The 24,558-nt window shown below is 44.0% G+C and overlaps 1 protein-coding gene across 1 annotated transcript in view; it reads left to right on the forward strand.

Annotated features, from left to right (window-relative positions):
* The window catches only part of LOC136686048 (glutamate receptor ionotropic, NMDA 2B-like), a 173,468-nt gene extending 157,814 nt beyond the window's left edge, over positions 1-15,654 (forward strand). Inside the window, exons 16-18 of the mRNA XM_066659530.1 lie at positions 99-286; positions 5,431-5,669; positions 12,441-15,654. Of these exons, the coding sequence (XP_066515627.1) occupies positions 99-286; positions 5,431-5,669; positions 12,441-14,540 (2,527 nt within the window). The 3' untranslated portion in view covers positions 14,541-15,654. The remainder of the gene's footprint in view (positions 1-98; positions 287-5,430; positions 5,670-12,440) is intronic.
* The last annotated feature ends 8,904 nt before the right edge of the window (positions 15,655-24,558 follow it).

Raw genomic sequence — 24,558 nt, forward strand, 5'->3', positions numbered from 1 at the left:
TACATGCTGTCATTTAATATACTTTGGAAGTACAACGAATATAGAGGAGGGTTGATCATTGTTGGCTGTATATCTGTGTGTGTGTGTGTGTGTCTCAGGAAGCTGGATGCGTTTATCTATGACGCTGCTGTACTGAACTACATGGCTGGGAGAGATGAAGGCTGTAAGCTAGTGACGATTGGCTCAGGGAAAGTTTTTGCCTCCACAGGCTACGGCATCGCCATCCAGAAAGATTCAGGCTGGAAAAGACATGTAGATCTGGCCATCCTACAGCTGTTTGGAGATGGTGGGTACACACACACACACACACACACACACAATAATAATGCACTTTTTTCGTAAACATATTGTTCATATTTCGAGTTTATTTCTCATGAACACCCCTATTGCATGAACTTCTTATATTCTATTAAAATTAATAGAGATCTGTATTTATCAACTATAATTAAAAATAACACTGAACTGTGACAATGAGAGTTTATAGATATTGGTGAAACAAACATCCATTCATTTATCATTCATTCATTATCTGTAACCCTTATCCAGTTCAGGGTCACGGTGGGTCCAGAGCCTACCTGGAATCATTGGGCGCAAGGCGGGAATACACCCTGGAGGGGGCGCCAGTCCTTCACAGGGCAACACACACACACACATTCACTCACACACACACACCTACGGACACTTTTGAGTCATCAATTCACCTACCAACGTGTGTTTTTGGACTGTGGGAGGAAACCGGAGCACCCGGAGGAAACCCACGCAGACACAGGGAGAACACACCACACTCCTCACAGACAGTCACCCGGAGTGGGACTTGAACACACTACCTTCAAGACCTTGGAGCTGTGTGACTGCGACACTACCTGCTGCACCACTGTGCCGCCCAGTTCTCAACATTTCTATCCCCATAAAGGTACAAGTGCAATGTAGGCCACTGCAGTAGAGACTGAAATGAGGCAAGTTTGTGTGTGTGTGTGTGTGTGTGTGTGTGTGTGTGTGTGTGTGTGTGTGAGTGTGTGCTTGTTGGTGTATGTGTGTTTGTTTTTATATCGTTAATATTGTCTGTAGGAAATCCACAGAAAAGCAGGGCTGGCTGAATGTTGTTGTTTAATACTGAAAGATTAAAAATAGTTTATTTTTGATTACTGACTTTAAGGACATGCTGTTACCTGTGGGTACTTGCTAGTGTGTTACATTTTTAGGCACATTATAAAACTAGATCTAAAGAGATTGAACTAGTTAGTATGACTTATCTAATTATCTATAAATACAAACATTAGTAATTAAATTTATGTTAGAGTGTTTGTTTCACGGGCGGCACGGTGGCGCAGCAGGTAGTGTCGCAGTCACACAGCTCCAGGGACCTGGAGGGTTCAATTCCCGCTCCGGGTGACTGTCTGTGAGGAGTGTGGTGTGTTCTCCCTGTGTCTGTGTGGGTTTCCTCCGGGTGACTGTCTGTGAGGAGTGTGGTGTGTTCACCCTGTGTCTGCGTGGGTTTCCTCCGGGTGACTGTCTGTGAGGAGTGTGGTGTGTTCTCTCTGTGTCTGCGTGGGTTTCCTCCGGGTGACTGTCTGTGAGGAGTGTGGTGTGTTCTCTCTGTGTCTGCGTGGGTTTCCTCCGGGTGACTGTCTGTGAGGAGTGTGGTGTGTTCTCCCTGTGTCTGCGTGGGTTTCCTCCCACGCTCCAAAAACACACATTGGTAGGTGGATTGGTGACTCAAAAAGTGCCCGTAGGTGTGAGTGAATGTGTGTGTGTGTGTCACCCTGTGAAGGACTGGAACAACCCCCTCCAAGGTGTGTTGTTGCCTTGCACCCAATAATTCCGGGTTGGACCCTGAATTGGACAAGTGGTTACAGACAATAAAATAAAGGAATAAAGTGTTGCAAACTTTATGCCCACAGACTTTAAGTATGTTAAAATTGAATTCTGTATTAGTAAGAAATTCTAGAGAGAGAGAGAGTTAGAGAGAAAGAGAGAGAGAGAGAGAATCAAGTAATACTACTACAAGCTAAATATTAGAAGCAAAATTTAAAATCACAGTTTTTAAAGGCGGTCAGTAAGGGTTGAATGCATGGCACTACTCAGTGAGACCTTAGACTCATGTGCAGCTGTTCCTGAACATCCCATTCTATTGGTCTATGCTTTTCTTTGGAGAATATAGAAGCTGTAAAATAGTAGAAAACACTCTATATTCTAATATTTATATAGACTATTTTTTATTTAGCTGATAATAAATGCCACAAATACACGAGTGAAGTTTGCTGAAACTAAACATTACATTTTATCTTTCTCAAACCATTTGTAAACCACCAGTAAACAAGGAACGTCCCTGGACGTTCAAAATAGGTCTAAAAGTAGTCTGTCCGTCAAGGACATATTTTAAACGTCAATGGACGTCCAAAATCCATCTTAATAAGTTAGTTAAGTGGTGACCAATCGATAACGTCAGTGGACGTCCAAAATGCGTTTTATACAAGTAATTTATTTCGGGACCAATTAATAACGTCAATGGACGTCCAAAATACGTCTAATAGTCGTCTTTTCAATGTCTGTGTTTGGACGTTTTTTCAACTTTCATTTTCAACCTTAAGAGAACGTTGATTAGACGACAGTCATTACGTCATTTCAACGTTGAATCAACGACTAAATGTTTACTGGGTATATAGCAGGTGAAGTAAGTGTTGAACACGTCCGTCCGATCCACACATGCAGAGAAATAAAACCATAGTTGTCCATAAATTACGTTATGTGTAATAATGAGAAGTGACAGGGAAACAGTATTGAACACACTTACTGAAATTAAGTGAATACTTTGTTGGTGACAGCTTCAGGACACCTCCTCTATGGAGAAACTAGTCGCATGCCTTGCTCAGGTGTGATTTCGGCCCATTCTTCCACACAAACACTTCCATGGGCTCCTTCTATGAGCTCTGAGCATTCGTTGGTTCCACGAAACAATGTGTTCTGGTTCTTATTCTAAAAGAAAGTACGTATGTTCACACATCCTCAGCGAAAAGCATAAACACAGCACAGAAGAGAGTCATGACACACAGCTCAGACTCAGGCTAAATTTGATCTTTGTATTCTGCAAATGAACAGCGAGGTTGTGGTCTGTAGAGGATGCGTTAAATTAGAAAATTAACCAAATATGTTTGATGAAGAGCGGAAACGTTTACAGCACGACTGCTGCCTCTGCTGTTGTGTTCAGAACGCTTCAGGTCACTTAGGTCCACAACGTACATTTAAGGGCTGTTTTTTTAAACGTAGATTAAAATCTGTGTGAAATAAACTGTGAAAAGTCATATGCATTAAATGATGTTTATGGCTTTGGAGGATTTGGAGGATCTTCAGTCAGTGTGTTATCAGTATTCATGCTGCACTGTGTCAGCTGTCGACAGCACTGACCTAGTTTGAACATCTTTCCAGCACATTGGCTTGTAGTGATCTCTTTAGGTATGAGGGTATGTTTGTGTTTACATACATTCATTTCTGTGTGTGTGTGTGTGAGAAAGAGGGAGAGAGTGAGTTAGTGAGTAGCTCCTCAGTTCTCTCTGGATTTCAATGTCATTTTAGCACAGTCAGACACACACACACACACACACAGTCCTGTGGCCCAGATACAGGAACTGATATAGCGGTATATCAACACCTACCCAGCTAAGTCACACATAGTCACACACACACACACACACACACACACACTCACACGCCCTCACATACAAGCATTCACACACACACACACACAAACATACTAACACGCCCTCACATACGACCATTCACACACACACACACACACAAACATACTCACACACCCTCACATACAAGCATTCACACACACACACACACACACAAACATACTAACACGCCCTCACATACGACCATTCACACACACACACACACACAAACATACTCACACACCCTCACATACAAGCATTCACACACACACACACACACACACACACACAAACATACTCACACACCCTCACATACAAGCATTCACACACACACACACACACACACAAACATACTAACACGCCCTCACATACAAGCATTCACACACACACACACACACACACAAACATACTCACACACCCTCACATACAAGCATTCACACACACACACACACACACAAACATACTCACACACCCTCACATACAAGCATTCACACACACACACACACACACACACACACAAACATACTAACACACCCTCACATACGACCATTCACACACACACACACACACAAACAAACATACTCACACACCCTCACATACAAGCATTCACACACACACACACACACACAAACATACTCACACGCCCTCACATACAAGCATTCACACACACACACACACACACACACACAAACATACTCACACACCCTCACATACAAGCATTCACACACACACACACACACACACAAACAAACATACTCACACACCCTCACATACAAGCATTCACACACACACACACACACACACAAACATACTCACACGCCCTCACATACAAGCATTCACACACACACACACACACACAAACATACTCACACACCCTCACATACAAGCATTCACACACACACACACACACACACACAAACATACTAACACACCCTCACATACGACCATTCACACACACACACACACACACAAACATACTCACACACCCTCACATACAAGCATTCACACACACACACACACACACACACACACAAACATACTAACACACCCTCACATACGACCATTCACACACACACACACACACAAACAAACATACTCACACACCCTCACATACAAGCATTCACACACACACACACTCACACAAACATACTCACACACCCTCACATACAAGCATTCACACACACACACACACACACACACACACACACACAAACATACTCACACACCGTCACATACGACCATTCACACACACACACACACACAAACAAACATACTCACACACCCTCACATACAAGCATTCACACACACACACACACACACAAACATACTAACACGCCCTCACATACAAGCATTCACACACACACACACACACAAACATACTCACACATCCTCACATACAAGCATTCACACACACACATTACACAAAGAGAAAGAACATTGAAGGGGGGGCGGGGGTGGGGGGTAAATGTGCTAAGCTACATTATAAAACACAAACAGAACACAACTTTGGAAGTATTAAATGCACACTTTACTTTTTCCTGGTTTAACATCTCCTTTACTTTCCTTACTTTCTGTTCATTTTCTTATTTACATTTCCTATTTCCTATTCCTTTCCATTTTATTTCCTGTCCTTTTCCTCTCCTTTCCTTTCCTTTCCTCACTACTGTACTCCAAATTTGTTGTCACTTGGCTTCATATGAACACACCCAGGGTATAATGCTTTTTGTGTGTGTGTGTGTGTGTGTGCGTTTGTCAGGTGAGATGGAGGAGTTGGAAGCCCTTTGGCTGACAGGTATCTGTCATCATGAGAAGAATGAGGTAATGAGCAGTCAACTGGATGTGGATAACATGGCTGGAGTTTTCTACATGCTGGGGGCCGCCATGGCCCTGTCCCTCATCACCTTCATCGCTGAGCATCTCTTCTACTGGCAGCTACGCTTCTGCTGCATGGGAGTGTGTTCTGGAAAACCAGGACTGACATTCACCATCAGCAGGGTGAGTTATACTCACACACACACACACACACACACACACACACACACACACACACACACACATATGTAGACACATATGTAGACACACAGACATGTGTACTAGGTGTTAAATGTAGCATGTCATTTGTGGCAGCGAATGCATTATTTACATTTGTGCTGTGTATTACGTCATAGCATGTGTTCGGCAGCTTGTAAATCTTACAGTATGGGACTGGCTGCTTTAGAATTTGAGGGTTAAATGCTGGAGGCATTGGAGGCATAGGATTTTATCTAATGTAGAGTGTGGTATTCAGTGATTTATGGTTTGTGTGTTGAGTAATGTAGAGTATTCATGTTAAAAGCTGTTGGTTGTGGGTTTCAGTGCTTTAAGGTGTTGGTGTTCAGTTCTGTAATATTCAGGGTTTGACTGTTGAAGGTTTTCCAGTTGATCTACAATTACAGACTGGAGGCCATATGCTCTGTATGCATTGTTTGCCCCCTGCACCCTGTTCTTCAATGGGGCCCCTACAAGACCACCACAGAGCATACATTTGTATCAACACAACACACATTAACACATCACCACTATGTCAATGTCAATGCAGTACGGAGAATGATCCACAACCCAGATTACACCTGCTCTGTGGTGGTCTTGACCATTAAAGAACCGGGTGAAATGTGGGGGGAATAGAGTACACAGAACAAGAAATGACCCCCCCCCCCCAACGGTGTTGGGAAACTCTAATAGGCGTCTTGCCTGTGACGTAGATGGTGGACAACACTCTAGAAGCTGCACTTAATTTAATGCAAAATGAGGAAAAGGTGTGTTGTTTTTGGCTGCAATCATTCAATGTACAGTGGGACATCTGTGAACAAATGGCCCAAAGATCCCAAAATATCCAGAAAATGGACTAAATTTGTCCACTTTAAACGGGCACTTTGGACAGGACCCTCCGCTCACTCCGTTATCTGTAGCTCATTTCACTGGCGCTTTTCCAACAATATGGGCATGTAAGGACACCAACGAAAGGTGTTCAAGAGCCTCTGTAACATGGAGGTAAACAGGGTAAGGACACTCACTTCGCCTGTTTTAGTTGGTGTTAGTTAACGTTAGCTTGACTTGTCTTGTCGGATGAATTCGAGTTCGACTTCGATCACATTTACAAGAATAACGGTACCTCTACATTTGAGTTTAGCTTGTTGCTAGGCTATTGTCATGAATAATGTTGGTTATTTAGCTAGATACTGTCATAACAGTCAGTCATAACGGTGTTTTACCGCGGCGTTGTTCGGCTGTTGTCCACCAGTGACGTCACGGTCGCGTTCGAGAATTTCCGTAGAGAGCTCAGGTTTTTCCGTCAATTTAATAAAATTGTCAGTTTTAAAGTAAATTAAGCTGCTATTTTCATTTTAATTCATACTTATATCTGTCAGTAACTACAATAATGTGGAATATTCATGGAGGTCCATTAAGTGGTGCTTAGCCTTTAAACTGTGTATACTCTGTGCTCATGGTTAGCGAGCTAGTTAGCATAGCAGGCTAGCGAGTGAAGCCTGGAGATAAGGATTTTAAAGCAAGGGTAGGAAGCTGATTTTGTTAATGACAACAATATACAACACCCCACTCCCCAAATATTTGAATATTCACAGAATATCCCGGCCGAAGCTCTGAAGCCCTAAAAATGGTATTTGGGACAGCCCTAATCTTACCATTATTTATGCACTGCTAGCTAAGATGTACCGTAAGGCTCTGTGTTGCAACAGGAATTCTGGCTGTCACTAGTTTTAAACGAACTACTCTCAGTATAAAGTTTAGGATGGACTTAACAGCTTAACTAATGCTCAAACTTATGGTTAGCTTGTTAGCAACTGGCTGCTATTGTGTGATTTTAATTCAGGCCTTTAATTTTTTCTACCACCACTTATTCTGTGACCATATGCTCGCTTGCAATGTCTTGCCATCTCTCTGTTTCTCCCATATTTGTTTTCTTCATAGTGTGTGCTGCTTCTTTCCCTCTTACCCACTGCTCCAAAGGTGTATGCAGCCATTGCAGGACACTTTCAGTGGAGATTCACGTATCTTCATATGTGTGTGTTTTACAAAACATTCAGTTCTTTATATGAGACAAACACAACGAGCCCCGAGGGCTTTTTTTCCTGACTGTAGAACCTCAAAGCCCACGGTTTGTGGCACTTGAAAGAGATGAAACCCATGCATTGTGAAGCACAGAGAGGTACAGCAGTGTGAAATCAAACAGATTTACTCTGAGTATAGTGCTGTTAGAAAAGAGCATTTATATCGTATCATTTCTATCTGTGCACATGTGCTGCTTGTAGCAGTAATGTGGGTAAATAGGACAATTTATAATGGTTTTGCTGGTGATTCTGTTTCATGTATGTGTTGTGTGGGTTCTGCGTTTAGGTGTGTGTACGCGTGTGTGTTGGTTTCTGAATGATCCCCCCTGGATTTGGTTGCTAGCCCTCAGGCCAAAGCTATTAGCATCTACACATCCTGCTCAAATAATGAGTGGCAAACTCACACTGTTTGCTTTGCTGACAACATCCACGCTTAGACTAACACTTCTTCACAAGAACACACACATAAACACACATTTTGGTAATATACATGAACATTTTACATGGACATTTCCATCAACAGCAGTATTTTGAGTTTAACTCAGTTTTCTATATAAGGCAACCAACCTAGGATATAATTATTCATTCATTCATTCATTATCTGTAACCCTTATCCAGTTCAGGGTCACGGTGGGTCCAGAGCCTTCCTGGAATCATTGGGCGCAAGGTGGGAATACACCCTGGAGGGGGCGCCAGTCCTTCACAGGGCAACACACACACTCACACATTCACTCACACACTCACACCTACGGACACTTTTGAGTCACCAATCCACCTACCAACGTGTGTTTTTGGACTGTGGGTGGAAACCGGAGCACCCAGAGGAAACCCATGCAGACACAGGGAGAACACACCACACTCCTCACAGACAGTCACCCGTGGCAGGAATCGAACTCACAACCTCCAGGCCCCTGGAGCTGTGTGACAGACAGCTTATTAACACATTCAATTCCTTTTTAAATTATTGCAACACACAGTTTAGGAACTGTGCATTCAGATGTGTATTTCTATGGTCTCTTTGTACTCACCAGGCAAACCACCATTCTGTAAATGAGGTCACACTCAAATTCACAAACTGTCATTTTTTTCCATCCAGGATTCAACTTAGGGACATCGTCATATAAAGTTAAGGAAAAAGTTGTGTAGGGAACTGCCCAGACCTCATAAAGTGTTTGTGACATATGTCACCATGGACTCTTATGGGCTATGTCCTTGATTTCCAACCGTAAGCAGTGATATTTTAATAGAAAAATGAAAAATTATTCTGTTATATGAAAATACAAAAAAAAATGATTAGTTTTTAGATCCAAAATATTAGTAGTGCTTCTTTGAAGGCCAAGAAGGGCCTGGGGGTTCCCACTGGGCTTTACTTTCACACTAACTGTAGGCAATATGCCCTTTTGCTTTGGTTAAATATTCGAGAGAGGGTGCTGCTGCTTTGAAACCTTGCTCTTCATGTAGCTTGGGTGCCACAAAGAAGAGAACGTCTGTAGTAACTAAGTATTGTTTTGTTAGCTTTGTATAGTGGAGGGTACACTGTACGCCTGAATTAGCAGAAGTTAAAAATATTAAGGGAACTGATACACTTTAAGTGTCTACTAATTCATTTATGGCAATTACGTCCTTCTAACCTAATCATAAATGGATTCATTCATTGTCTGTAACCCAGGCGCGAGTCCATCACTGGGCACCACACACTCACACCTATTGACACTTTTACGTTTTTGGTCTGCGGAGAACACACCACATTCCTCACAGACAGTCACCCGGAGGAAACCCACGCAGACACAGGGAGAACACACCACACTCCTCACAGACAGTCACCCTGAGGAAACCCACGCAGACACAGGGAGAACACACCACACTCCTCACAGACAGTCACCCGGAGGAAATCCACGCAGACACAGGGAGAACACACCACACTCCTCACAGACAGTCACCCGGAGGAAATCCACGCAGACACAGGGAGAACACACCACACTCCTCACAGACAGTCACCCGGAGGAAACCCACACAGACACAGGGAGAACATACCACACTCCTCACAGACAGTCACCCTGAGGAAACCCACGCAGACACAGGGAGAACACGCCACACTCCTCACAGACAGTCACCCGGAGGAAACCCACGCAGACACAGGGAGAACACACCACACTCCTCACAGACAGTCACCTGGAGGAAACCCACGCAGACACATGGAGAACACGCCACACTCCTCACAGACAGTCACCCGGAGGAAACCCACGCAGACACAGGGAGAACACGCCACACTCCTCACAGACAGTCACCCGGAACGGGAATCGAACACACATCCTATACAGCTATTTTTACTTTAAACCACAAACAGGACTTTCAATATGTTTTAAGTTGGAATCACTATTTCCAGTTAATTACTTTGAACATTAGGGTTTACAGAGTACAAAGCAGGTTAGCCTCTATCAAGTTTACTTGAATAATATTACTTGACTATCTGGCCCAGTGCATACTATGGTATATTAGCGGTGTGTTGAAGGTGACACACAATGGCCTCACAAATTCTGAATTATTTTTGTTAAATCTCTGTATAGGTTAGCCCTTTTTTCCCCTCACAGTTTATTAATTTGTTGTAGTTTATACATGTTTGTCTCAGCTTTCTTCTTATGAGTGTGTTCTTGCATTGTTGTGGCAGAAATACATTCCTGAGCTATGGAAGCCTGACCACTAAATGAGCATCTACAAATTACGGTTTACAATTACAAAACATTTTGGCGTCTATCTAATGCCATATGCAATAATGAACATATGCGTGGCGTATGTTTGTCACTAATACCATCACCCTGTTTGCACAAGTTTTTTAGCAGGATCATCGGTGGCAAATGAGTGCCGTGCCTAGATTGTTAGAAGAATCACACCTCCAGTAACAGTTTTGTGACTCTGCTATTATCAATACACTTTATATCCCTCTGCAACTCATTTATTTCTCTTGCCTTTTTGGCTCGCTGCTGCTTTCCACGGATATTGGATTCTGTTTCCCATACAACAATTCATAATTAAGATATTTTAACAGTTGTTAAAAATTGTAAATAATGGTGAATATTAAAGTGAGTATTGATGATTCTGGGGAAGTGCTGTTCTCTCTGGTTTGTTTACATTCAGAAGCTCCACGTCGTTTAAGAAGGAAAGGTATGTTTGAGTGGAAAAAAATGACTGTTGTTTGTACATAGCTGAAGTTTAACTTCTCTGTAAGTGTTTATTCACTGTCTGAATTACCAGAGAAACTCATTTGTAACTCAAGTTGTTTTATTGGGGCGGCACAGTGGTGCAGCAGGTAGTGTCACAGTCACACAGCTCCAGGGGCCTGGAGGTTGTGGGTTCGATTTCCTCCGGGTGACTGTCTGTGAGGAGTGTGGTGTGTTCTCCCTGTGTCTGTGTGGGTTTCCTCCGGGTGACTGTCTGTGAGGAGTGTGGTGTGTTCTCCCTGTGTCTGCGTGGGTTTCCTCCGGGTGACTGTCTGTGAGGAGTGTGGTGTGTTCTCCCTGTGTCTGCGTGGGTTTCCTCCGGGTGACTATGTGTGAGGAGTTGGTGTGTTCTCCCTGTGTCTGAGTGGGTTTCCTCCTGGTGACTGTCTGTGAGGAGTTGGTGTGTTCTCCCTGTGTCTGTGTGGGTTTCCTCCGGGTGACTGTCTGTGAGGAGTGTGGTGTGTTCTCTCTGTGTCTGCGTGGGTTTCCTCCGGGTGAGGAGTTGGTGTGTTCTCCCTGTGTTTGTGTGGGTTTCCTCCCTGTGACTGTCTGTGAGGAGTGTGGTGTGTTCTCCCTGTGTCTGTGTGGGTTTCCTCCCTGTGACTGTCTGTGAGGAGTGTGGTGTGTTCTCCCTGTGTCTGTGTGGGTTTCCTCCGGGTGACTGTCTGTGAGGAGTGTGGTGTGTTCTCCCTGTGTCTGCGTGGGTTTCCTCCGGGTGACTGTCTGTGAGGAGTGTGGTGTGTTCTCTCTGTGTCCGCGTGAGTTTCCTCCGAGTGCTCCGGTTTCCTCCCACAGTCCAAAAACACACGTTGGTAGGTGGATTGGCGACTCAAAAAGTGTCCATAGGTGTGAGTGAATGTGTGAGTGTGTTGCCCTGTGAAGGACTGGCGCCCCCTCCAGGGTGTATTCCCGCCTTGCGCCCAATGATTCCAGGTAGGCTCTGGACCCACCGCGACCCTGAACTGGATAAGGGTTACAGATAATGAATGAGTCTGTGTTTACTTTCATGCAGTTAGCGCTCTCCAAAATTTAGCATCAGCAGTGGAGGTTTAAACAGCTACAGATTTAGTTTCTTTGCTTTGAGCAGAGAGAGAAAGCCTAGTATACTAGACACTGGAGCTTCATAAACACATTAGAAATGTTTTGAGCATGTAAACGGGCAGGAGAGCTAGCAAAAAGCTAGGAAACATCCTCAGAATTTTATAAAAAGTCATGAATATTCCCTTTAATGTATGTTGCATTTGGAAAAATAAAGAATGATCAGCACTGAGCATTAAAACCATCATTTTATTCTTTTCCATAATGGAAAGTTATTAAATTGACAAGTAGTTTCCACTTTGACACATGGGGACACTGATTCACAAATTTTATGTTGGGATTCTAATCATTTTAAAAGAACAGGATTTGTCTGTGACCTGCTGCTTTTCTCTTTGTTTTAGGAGGTGTATAGCTGCATCCATGGCGTTGAGATAGAGGACAAGAGTTCAGCAATGAATTCCCCATCTGCCACAATGAACAACACCCACTCCAACATCCTGCGGCTGCTCCGCACGGCCAAGAACATGGCTTCCCTGTCTGGGGTCAACGGTTCCCCCCACAGCGCCCTGGACTTCATTCGCCGCGAGTCATCTGTCTACGACATCAGTGAGCACCGCCGCAGCTTAGCAGGACACTCAGACTGCAAGACCCCCTACTTGCCAGATGACAACATGTTCAGTGACTACATCAATGAGGTGGAGCGCACCTTTGGCAACTTGCACCTAAAGGACAGTAACCTTTACCAAGACCATTATCTGCACCACCACACGGGGTCAGCACTGGGGCTGTCTGGTCCACCTGTCCCCCGTCCCCCAAGCCTGGGCTCCAGCAGCTCCTTAGAAGGCGGCATGTTCGACTGTGACAGTTTGGGTGGAGGGGTAGCACCAATCTTCACCACCCAACCTTGTTCTGCCCTTACCCACCGGAATATGAGCAAGTTTGACCTGCTGCAAGCCCAGACACCGTCTTCAGGCCAGGGCTTCAAGCAGGGATTATCGGATTTCTATGGGAAATTCTCATTTAAGGGCGGAGCCTCTAGCTCAGGTTACATCCCATCATGTCATGAGCGTTACTGTAGTGGTGCAGATGATGTGTCTGACATTTCTACACACACTGTCACCTACGGCAATCTGGAAGGCAACAGCAAGAAGCGCAAGCAGTACCGGGACAGCCTAAAGAAGCGCCCTGCGTCCGCTAAGTCCCGACGTGAGCTTGTAAGAGAAATGGACCATGTTGAGATGGGTTATCGACGGCGACCCCATCACAGTCGCCACCATTACCATGGAAAACGCTTGGGGTCCCCACCTCTACGAGGAGGAGGAGGTGGTGGTTCTTCTTCCTTCCTATTCCAGGACAAGGAAGAGAGTCTACGAGATTTCTACCTGGACCAATTCCGGCCCAAAGAGGGCGTGCCCCAATGGGAGCATGTGGACCTGACAGATGGGCCAAGTGGGGGCGGAGGAGTCGGGGTCGGGGTCGGGGTTGGGGTTGGGGTTGGGGTTGGGGGCGGGCCCACTTGCTCCAGCCTAGTGCCAGTGGAGGACTTCCTGAAGAGCAAACCCACAAAGGCGGAGAGTAAAGGTGGAGGTGGGGATTGGGAATGCCGGAATTGTCGTGCTAGCAGCGCAGGAAGCAAGCGCATGGCATTTCATTCAGGGGGAGGTGGCTATAGTGGTGGAGGGGGTGGGGTGGCTAGTTGTGGCGCATCTGGAGGTGGGCTGGGGGGAGGGGTCAGTCGGCCTAGCTCAGCCACGTGCATGAGGTGCGAGGCGTGCAAAAAATCCGGCAACCTATATGACATCAGCGAGGACAGCAATCATCTTTTGGACCAGATGGTGGGGGGGCGAGGTCACACACCTTCACAGCGGCGGCGAGCTTTCAGTGGGAAGCCTCTGCGGAGGCAGCATTCGTATGACACTTTCATGGACCTGCAGAGGGAGGAGGGCATGGGGCTTGGGCCGAGTGGAGGTGCGGATCTCATGGGTGGAGCTTTGCCTCCACCCCCTCGCAGTGTGAGTCTGAAGGAGAAGGAGCGATATCTGGAGGGCCCCAGCCCGTTTGCACACATGTTTGACCACCAGGTGGCGACAGATCGAGAGTTCTACAGCCCTGGTGACCAAGGCAAAGGTTCGGCATCCCCCTTCGCTCTTTACCAGGGCGCTGACATTGGACCTCACCGGCGTTCTGTGGGAGAGAGAGACCTCAGGGAGAGAGGCCTGGCTGAAGGACCAACCTACTCTCTCTCCAAATCTCTCTACCCGGACCGCACCAATCACAACCCGTTCATCCCCACTTTCGGGGACGACCAGTGCCTGCTGCACGGAGCCAAGAGCTACTACATGAAGAAGCAGCAGCAGCAGCAGCTCTCCTCCTTCCTGCCCTCCTCTCGTTTCCCCAACCAGCATTCGGGCAGCAAGCTGGGCCTTGGGCCACCCAGGCCCTTCAACGGCACTAACGGCCACGTGTACGAGAAACTCTCCAGCATTGAGTCAGACGTGTGAGAGAGAGGAAGGGTGGAGGAAGGAGGACGGAGTGAGTGGAGATAAAGTGTTGAAACGATGGGATTGTTAATGAGGAGAAGTGAAAACGGAGGTCAGGTCTTACCCATGTATCTTTGTGTCTTTTGCGGCAGTCAGATTGCAGTCTCAGAAAAGCCTCACACCGCTTCCTGTGAAGCTCACGATGTGCTCCACAGCCTGCAGAGTGCTAAAGAGGAAGCGGAGAGATGGAGGGATTAGACAAGTGGCCATCTGGGCAAGTGTCAGAGAGAGGGAGAGCTGGAGAGACTGAGAAAAGCTGGAGAGGAGAGTCAGTAAGAGTTCTGTTAAGCTTCTCCAAACCCTTTTCTCTTTCTCTCTGTCCTTTTCTCTCACTCTCTCTCTCTCTCCCATCTTTCTTTCTCTCACTCACGTCCTTTCTCCTCTTCTCTTTCCCTTCCTCTGTCTCCTTGACTCATGTGCAGTGAAGAAACAATCATGAAAGAGAATACAAAATTCTGCTTACAGGGTAATCAATAACACTACCAATAACATTGTGATTGCAGAGCTGGTACCAGTGCGTTGCTAATGCTGGTTAAAGCTGGTTAAAGGTACATTTGAGCATTTATGTCTGCCCTGATGTCTGGCAGTCTGGCATTTGGCCTGCTTCCAGCTCAGCATTGCGGGATCTTTTAATTTATTTATTGTTTTAGTCTTCACCGTCTCCAGACACTGTCGTGGAGCCCGTTCCTTACGGCTCCAGAGTGAACTGAAACAGAGGTCTTAAACTGTGCTGATAAGAATAATGGGAAAAGACGAGCTCCGTGGTGGTCCATCAGCTCACTCCGCCACATCCTACACTCACACACCCGCATACACACACTCACATGTTTGTTCACGATGCACGGCGCGAAGCAATCAGCCGAAAGAGGGTCTCATTCGATGCCGTTTGCAAAAAATTGTTTTCCGCTGCCGACGCGGCCCATTTCTACTGAATTTCAAACATGTGACTTTCACGTGACCCCTGTTTCTTACTCACAGAACGTTCGTGTCACTTTTTTTCCGAGGCCAAGGGTGCGATTAGCAGAGGATGCAGCGAGGAATGAAAGACCGAATCGACCGAAACAATAAGGGGTGGGGCCTGTCCGTATCAGCATTCTGATGTAAATAACACACTCTACTTTCTACACTCGCACACACACACACACACACACACACACTTCTTACAATCTGATATACAGGATGGACCTTTACTATATCTTTTACAAAATTAAACAATTATCCAAAATAAGGAGAAAAAGAACAAAATACTCAAAAATATGCAAAAATGTAGTTAAGACAAAAGTATTACTCATTATAAGTGATTATAATAAACGGTAGTTTCTTTGCTTTTAAATCCATGTTTATTATCTGATAGTTAAGAAGCAGACTGGTTAAGAGTTGTATGTTGCTTACTTTCACTAAGACGCCGCAGACGCCGTGAGTGTTGGCTCCTGTGTTTTAGTTCTAGGGCTCTTAAATAAGTTAACCCTTAAACTGCGTTGTAATTTTCAATACTTTTGACAGCAGGATGTTCATGCTTTTTTGGAATAAGCCACACTGTGGAGCATCTCCGGTCATCTAGGAACACTTCATACACGCACGTCACATTCTCTCGCCGACCTACACACACTCTGCTTGGTGTGAGCTTCTGCTTTAAAAGAAAGAAAAACAAAAAAACAAAAACAAAAAAAAAACAGCGCCACACTTCCTTTGGAGTGGCTGCTTCTGTTCGGTTCTGAGTTAATTAGTACAGTTGCATACAGTTTGTTGTTTGTTTGGAAGCAGCAGGTGTTCGGCCCCTGGCGGAAAAAGCTGTGCTGCTGCTGCTGTGGATTCAGCCTCATTCACACCGTGAAGCTTTACTTGAACCTGAGGAGTCTCATTCTCATGCTAATGTACTGTATGAAGAAGGGCCTAGCACATGAGGAATGTTCGACTCGCACATGTGTGCACACGCATACACGCGCGTGTGCGCCCTCTTCGGTGCACGTCAGTGTATGGCGGTGCAGTGACGTGGCTAATTTCACTGTGTTTTTTGCCTCTGAATCATTTAGTAATCACTGTCTGATCTGGATACGCTAACCGAGAGTTAGCTATCCGTGCTTTTCTCCAAAGTATTTCTTCTTAATGTTCTTTTGATTCCAATCTTTACTACTTTTACGTATCACTATTACTCATTGATTAAACCGTGGCATTGCATCTGTGCGTTCATTTAGCATGTGCTTGACCATTTCCATGCGGATTCTGGGTTGCAATAAGGGGTGAGCTGTGTTTTTGTGTGTTTGCGAAGCTGAGAGTGACTCGGGGTCAGTCGCCCACCACCTGGAGCAGCTACTCAAACCCACCAGCAAAGGCCACGAGCTCCTGCGTACTGAGCCGAGCTGTTCCTGCTAACCGAGACTTCTAGAGTCCCGGGAAGTGTAGCCATGAAGAAGAAGTGTTTGTGCTGTGGAATCCAGGTTACCAAATGGTGCATTTACACTGCAGCCGTGTAAGATGAATTGTTTTTCAGCCTTTCATTCTTTTCTATAAAGACATGTGGAAGTAGTGTGCAGAGGATTGAGGATAAAGCAGATGAAGAGAGCAAAGATGAGAAGCAAAAGCTGTACATGTTTCTTCAAATGTCATGTTCTCTGCTTTTAGAAACACGCCTCCAAAGCAAGCTCATCTTTTCACTGCAGTGTAAATGCACTGATTTAGGCTAGAGATATACTTGCTGTTAACTGTGCACACCCTCAGAAATTAAATGCTACGTGAACGCAAGGTGCAGTAGACACCTAAACGTTAGCAGCAGCGCAGGTGAAAAACAGTATCACGTCCTGGAAGTTTCAGAAGGAAGGCTGTGTCAGTGCTAAGTCTGCAACTACCCGCACCTTTCTGTGGCCTGCCTAGTGGAGACCTTCAATTAGCATATCACATAGGCAAGGTGTTCACTCTACAGACAGTTGTCTATGCAAACGTACAGCAGAACAGTAAGTATATCTCTAGCCTCAAGGCCCATTCATAGAGTATGATTTTTCCGCCCAAAAACAAGCATGCGATTTTTAAAGTAGCAGACCAACTCTGACTAGTTTCTCTATGATGCTCCTCTCATTAAAAACAATATTATATGTTCTTTAACTGCTTTACCCATTATATTTTTGTAGTCAGTGTATTGCTTGTTCTTTAAACGCTAAGCACCACTTAATGAACCTCCATGAATATTCCACATTATTGTAGTCACTGACAGATATAAGTATGAATTAAAATGAAAATAGCAGCTTAATTTGCTTTAAAACTGACAATTGTATTAAATTGACGGAAAAACCCGAGCTCTCTACAGAAATTCTTGAACGCAACCGTGACGTCACTGGTGGACAACAGCTGAACAAAACCGCGGTAAAACACCGTTATGACTGACTGTTATGACAGTATCTAGCTAAATAACCAACATTATTCATGACAATAGCCTAGCAATAAGCTAAACTCAAATGTAGAGGTACCGTTATTCTTGTAAATGTGATCGAAGTCGACCTCGAATTCATCCGACACTATAAACCTCCGTAATGCAGCTACGTAGCCGAGTATAATCTGAGACACCGAGTTTAGCGAGTCAAGCTAACGTTAACTAACACCAACTAAAACAGGCGAAGTAAGTGTAGTTTCCGAACACCGTTGGGGGGGGGGACCAACGGTCATTTAAACCTTATTCCTTGAATTAGTAAGAAATAACATGTTTTCTGACTCTCAATAAACACAAGTTAGGAACTCAAATTCCACTGTATTTATTTGTTTGACACTTGTCCTATAGCTGGTGCTTAGCTTTTAAGCTTTTGAGATCTACTGCAAACAAAACAAGCTGTTCAGTGGCCATCATTTGTTATGGTCTGTAACTATGACAACGGCATTCTGATTTGTTGGTCTGAAAATTGAACATGTAGTAATTGCTAATTTAACGCAGCGTTGCAGTCCGTCAGTTGTGGATTCTGTGTGAAAGACACTGGTAACATATGTTTGTTTTCAAAAGGTTACTTGCATTTTTTTGTTCGTAAACATCTGACTCTGTGAATAGGCCTTTACACTGGGTTCAAACACAAATCACAGCACATTAGCCACAGGTTAGGGTTGGTGCTTAGCATGGATGCTAAGTGCTTTAGGGTGGGGTTTGGATGTTAGCTTCAGTGGTATACCTTCGCATAACTGTAAGACTCTTAGCTAAATGCACAGTGATGAGCTTTAGCAACATTAGCATCAGCGCCAACACTCTGAGCTTAACACCACATAGGGACAGGAGTCAAATGAAGAAAGTGTTGATTCCAGACATTTGGGAATTGAGACAGCTCTAATTCTTTACACTTACTTCCACACAGTGACTTTTAAGTTTGACTGCACCCACTTATGAACAATGACTGCTTCCTGCCACACAGTAAAGACTGGGAAACAAGTGAGGTGTATGCTCACGGTTACGTTTGCTGTTCATTTTCGCACAGTAGGAGCCATATCTGCACAAGAGGCAGATTTCATGGCTTCTCTTAAGCAGGGTGCAGCTAGAATCATGTACCAAATACATTCCAAATACTTTGTTTTACTTATGAATACAGAAAACGTAATGTTGTAAAATAAAGTGTCACAAAAACATTCCAAAATCAAGAGTAAGTATCAGGTTTTATTCACACATGAAGCTTCTTAGGAAATAGGTTAGATTTATTCTGGTAAACGTTTGCATCATTTTTGGCATTCTGACCTATTCATTACCAAGAAGCTTAAAGGACCAATCTGTACTGACAGCAAGAGGTTAAAAGGAGTATTGCAGTCCAAATTCAAACCAGTGGAGTTTTCTGCTGCCTCTCGTGGGTTGCCAGGTTGGGGAAAACTGAACCTACACAAAGTTGAGTTTAGGAAATGTGCCATAAACAGACTATATACACGGAAAAAGTACGCAAATTCATTAAAGCATCTACCTACGCTAACGACAGGCAAAACGTGAAAGAACCGGCACTGCTTTTCCTGTATTTACAAGCTTCATATTTCCACATTTAATATTTTACTTGATGAGGCTTTTATCGTCCTCATTGATTCTTCCCTTCCAACTTACATGCAGTTTTAGAAGGTAGATGTTTGCATATTATTCACAGATTTTCAAATTTAAACGTTAAGTTCCTCCTTACAATTGTGAAGCTATTGACCATGCAGTTTCCTATTTGAATTTTCCTAAAGTTCGCTAAAGGCTAAAGTTAGCTTTGAAACAAATATTATTCTCCTAATTTTCTGTATATCTAAATACACACAAACCACTGAGTTTACATTTGTTATCTGCTCTGAATACATACTTTATTTTTAAAATACACAAACCACATTGTTTGCATATGTTATTTGACTGAATACTTATAACACAAACCATTGAGGTTAAATCCGATCTGATGTGAATACTCAATTTCTTCATTTAAAACACATTAAACATAGAGTTTATGTAATTATATCTGCTCTGAGTACTCACCTTAATCATCTAAAACACACAAACCACTGGGTTTACACCTTTTATCCATACATACAGGTCTGTGTATTTGCCGTTTTTGATAAATGACTTATAATCTTGTTGGCCTCCAAGTTGCCTCCATTTTCCATCTCTGGTCATGGAGCATATTAGCAGGAGACTGATGCTTTTAATGCCCACTGTTCACTTTCTTGGTTTCATGGCTATAGTGCTCTGGTGTGTGTACTGTACTGTGATTGGACAGAAGGTGGCATTTCAGGCCAAAACACCAATGAGCTCTGCTCCAGAACAAACATCCTCACAGAAGAATAAACCTGCTGCAGCACTGTTTGGCAGAGATGCCAGTGCTTCAGCTTAGAATGTTTCCTATATCTTAGAGTTAATATATTACCGATTGCTCCTTTAAGCCTCCAGTGTTGGAATAAAGAGTAAAACATAATTGTGTGGAACCAACTAGAGCAACTGTAGGCTAATCCAGAATTTCTGGAATCAAACAGCCCTAGAACCATGCTAAACGTTAGGGTTTGTTTTGAGTGGAGTTAGTGTTTAGTGTTGGTGTTAGCTATAGCACTTTACTTTTAGCATATGCGCTAACACTCTCAGCTTAAAGCGCCACTTAGCTCCCAAACATACATTTGCTCTCACTGCATATCTATACGCTTAACCACATCATTTTACTTGTACTTTGATAGAAAATAAATACTCTTAGGCAGACTAGTAGGTATGATTTTTTTCTATAATTCTTCTTAGTATTTTTAGCACATTTTTAAATTCTTTTGGCTCATGTATATCATTACTACAACTTAGATATACAGTAGTGGAGTTACAGTTAAAATAAGAACAGAAGTAAGATTTCCTGATCCAGTCTTTACTACTAATGATAGAACATCAATCTTTTTAATCTTGCTTAAGGAATATGTGTAAATATTTAGGTTTATTTCTGTCGATTTAGACAATTATTAAAACCAACCATGTTTCTTTTGTACTAGGTCCATTTGTCATGATGTCATACGTGTGTCAAGAGGGTGAGGAGTGACTGTGTGTGTGTGTGTGTGTGTGTGAACATGCTGGGTTCTGTATGGTTAATTACTGTGCTGGAGTGATCCAGTTTTCATTTTGATGCTAACCTTGCGCGTGTTTTTTCAGCAGGGGGCATTGAAATGGGAGGGCGTTTAGAATGTCACTCAGAGATGAGCTTGTGGTGACAGACATTTTCAGTGCTGTTGTCAATATGACAGTGTTGTTTCTACACTGTTGCCATGGTAATTGAAGCATCTGAGGTGTCCTGTGTGTGCGCGTGTGTGTGTGTGCGTTTGAGCATCACTGTAATGGCTCTTAATTATCTTTTATCCATGGCCGTGTTCTCTTTATCATGGCCTTCACTTTCAAATGTTACCAAAACTTTTACATGACATTGATAAAATGATACAAAAATGATTAAATGTACAGACTGTGTATATAATAATTAATGGAGACAATTCCTCTTACTCCTTTGTTTTTGTATGGAAATAACATTAATATCAATGAGAACAGTTTTATTAGGAGAAAATGCTGAATATGGCGTGTTGATCATGGCAGCACTAATAACGATCACTCAGATAAACTGTAGGATTCAAAGCTCTTTGCTGTCTTTGGACCTGATCAATAAACTGGAAAGTGTTGAACATTAATAAAAAAGCTCAGTCTTACTACAGTGGAATGTGTCATCTTTTCTGTCTGCCTGCTTGTATGGAGCCTGTACACTGTAAGGACACTGGTACAACCGTCAACCCTAATGGTAAGAAGAGAGCGGAACACAGTGGGTCATCTGAGGGCAAAGTCAGAGGTTTTGCTAGTTGTTAAAATGAATTTTAGACAAAATGTCATATAAAATAATACTTTCCCTTTAAAGCCAGGGACCTGGAGGTTGTGGGTTTGATTCCCGCTCCGGGTGACTGTCTGTGAGGAGTGTGGTGTGTTCTCCCTGTGTCTGCGTGGGTTTCCTCCGGGTGACTGTCTGTGAGGAGTGTGGTGTGTTCTCCCTGTGTCTGCGTGGGTTTCCTCCGGGTGACTGTCTGTGAGGAGTGTGGTGTGTTCTACCTGTGTCTGCGTGGGTTTCCTCCGGGTGACTGTCTGTGAGGAGTGTGGTGTGTTCTCCCTGTGTCTGCGTGGGTTTCCTCCGGGTGACTGTCTGTGAGGAGTGTGGTGTGTTCTCCCTGTGTCTGCGTGGGTTTCCTCCGGGTGACTGTCTGTGAGGAGTGTGGTGTGTTCTCTCTGTGTCTGCGTGGGTTTCCTCCGGGTGACTGTCTGTGAGGAGTGTGGTGTGTTCTCCCTGTGTCTGCGTGGGTTTCCTCCCAATGATTCCAGGTAGGCTCTGGACCCACCGCGACCCTGAACTGGATAAGGGTTACAGATAATGAATGAATTAATGTTTTACTAGTGTTTTTGCTGATATATATTTCTCTAAACCAATGTGTAATGATTAATACAACATACTTTACCTTACATCTGAGAGCATTAGAGCTGCAACTTCTGATCAGTTTAATCAATATTAGTCTTATGCTGATTTGTCTTTGTTGTCGGTGTAAAATACGGTCAGTGAATGATTTTCACAAAGCTTTGGTGTCGTGCCATATGTGTTAAACTGTATTGAAATGGTTGTTGAAACAGAGAATGTGGCCACACTGATCCACCGTGAAGATCTGTCGTCTGTGCCACTGACCCTCTGTTTAATGCCTGCCATAGTACACTGTTCTGCACTGATTACTGTATAATACTTAATCTTAATGGTACTACACCATCTCACATACCACAAGATGCACTAAGAGCTGTACAACACAAAACTGTACCACACACATATAAAAAAAGTGTATGCACATAACATATTGCCTTTATTTTTTCAGAAATACTGCTGAAAAAGCTATATAGAGATTGTGGACTATTCAGGGACTGATATAAGAAGAATCCCCATCAGTTCGCTAAGGTCAAGGGTCGCTCTCTCTCTCTCTCTCACACACACACACACACACTGTCTTACCACACACTATCCTGAGTGGGTGAGTGGGTGTGTGTATGATCTTTGTGTCTCTGCTGCTGTCCCCCTCCAGCACAAACACTCACTCATGTTTCTTTTATTTACCACATTTCTCGCCTGTAATGTACCCCTCTCTCTCTCTCTCTCTCTCTCCTCTCACCCCTTCATCCTCATCCCTATCTCCTCTTGTGTTGTTTCTAATCTATCATTTCTTGGCTGCCGTCTCTCCTGCTCATTCATTTTTCAGTCACGCAGAGCCGTATTAAACATTGATGGGCAGGAAGAGACAAAGAGAGGGAGAGAGGGAAATGAGGAAGGACTCTGATTCGCTCTGATTCTGGAAGTCGACAGTTGAACTTGGAGAAAGGGATGAAGGTAGAAAGAAGGAAGCAGAAGAATATGGAGGAACATTCAAAGCACAGGTCCGGGACCCCCCCCCCCCCCCCCCCCACTCTCTAAATCTTTCTCTTTTCCTCCATCACCCTTTTACTTTGCCTCCTTCCATCTCTCTCTCTTTATCAAGTAAATTCCAGTGTCAGTGGTGACAATAATAGTAAAAGTAACAGTACTAATACTACTGATATAAACAGATCTCCCTCTCTCTCTCTCTCTCTCTCTCTCTCTCTCTCTCTGTCCCCTCCCTCTCTCCGTGTCCCTGCAGGCTCTCCAAGGCCCCGTTATATTGAGTGTCAGTGTGAGTTATAGGATGGGGGGAGAGTGTAATAAAGAGAGGGAGAGAGGTGAGTTGTGGGGGTGATGGTACAAGATCATGGAGTATGAGAACGAGGAATGGGCAAAGGAAGACGGAGAGAGAGAGAGGGGGGAAAGGATTGAGTGATGGAGAGTGAGGGATGTGCTAGCTGATGTGGAACAGATGAGTGCAGAGGAGCTTCAGATTCCACAAGCTGCTTCCTGCTTTCAGCTCACTGCACCCTCACATTCCAACTGCTGTCTCACTGTTTACACTACACAGTGTTACTCAGTATTACACTGCATTACACAGAGCCATGTAACTCGACTCTGCGCCAGACGGTGCTGTGTAACACTACGCTGCATTACACAAAAATGAATTATTCTGCACAGTGCTCCATACTGTTTTACTGTGCACTGCATGACACTGCACTACAGCGGAGTCCGGTCCATGTCCAGGAGTAAATGACAGAACATCAGATAAGGAAATACACTTAATGCTGCCCAGTCACGTAGTGTTTCAGACCGTTTACATGGTAACTACAAAATGGCGCAGAAGGTAGTGTTGCTGTTACACAGCTGTGTGAGTAAATGTGTGAATGTGTGTCACCCTGTGTGTTCCCGCCTTGCGCCCAATGATTCCAGGTAGGCTCTGGACCCACCGTGACCCTGAACTGGATAAGGGTTACAGAAACAGTTTTTCCTCCATGTTCATTCCATATACAAACTGCTATATTACTCTACATTGCATTACAGTAAACTGTCACCTCTATCAGAGTAAAACCCCTTCAATTCTTGTCACTCTTCATTTTTTTTCTCTTGCA

This window comes from Hoplias malabaricus, unplaced genomic scaffold, assembly GCF_029633855.1.
Source record: "Hoplias malabaricus isolate fHopMal1 unplaced genomic scaffold, fHopMal1.hap1 H_3, whole genome shotgun sequence".
NCBI classification, from domain to species: Eukaryota; Metazoa; Chordata; class Actinopteri; order Characiformes; family Erythrinidae; genus Hoplias; species Hoplias malabaricus.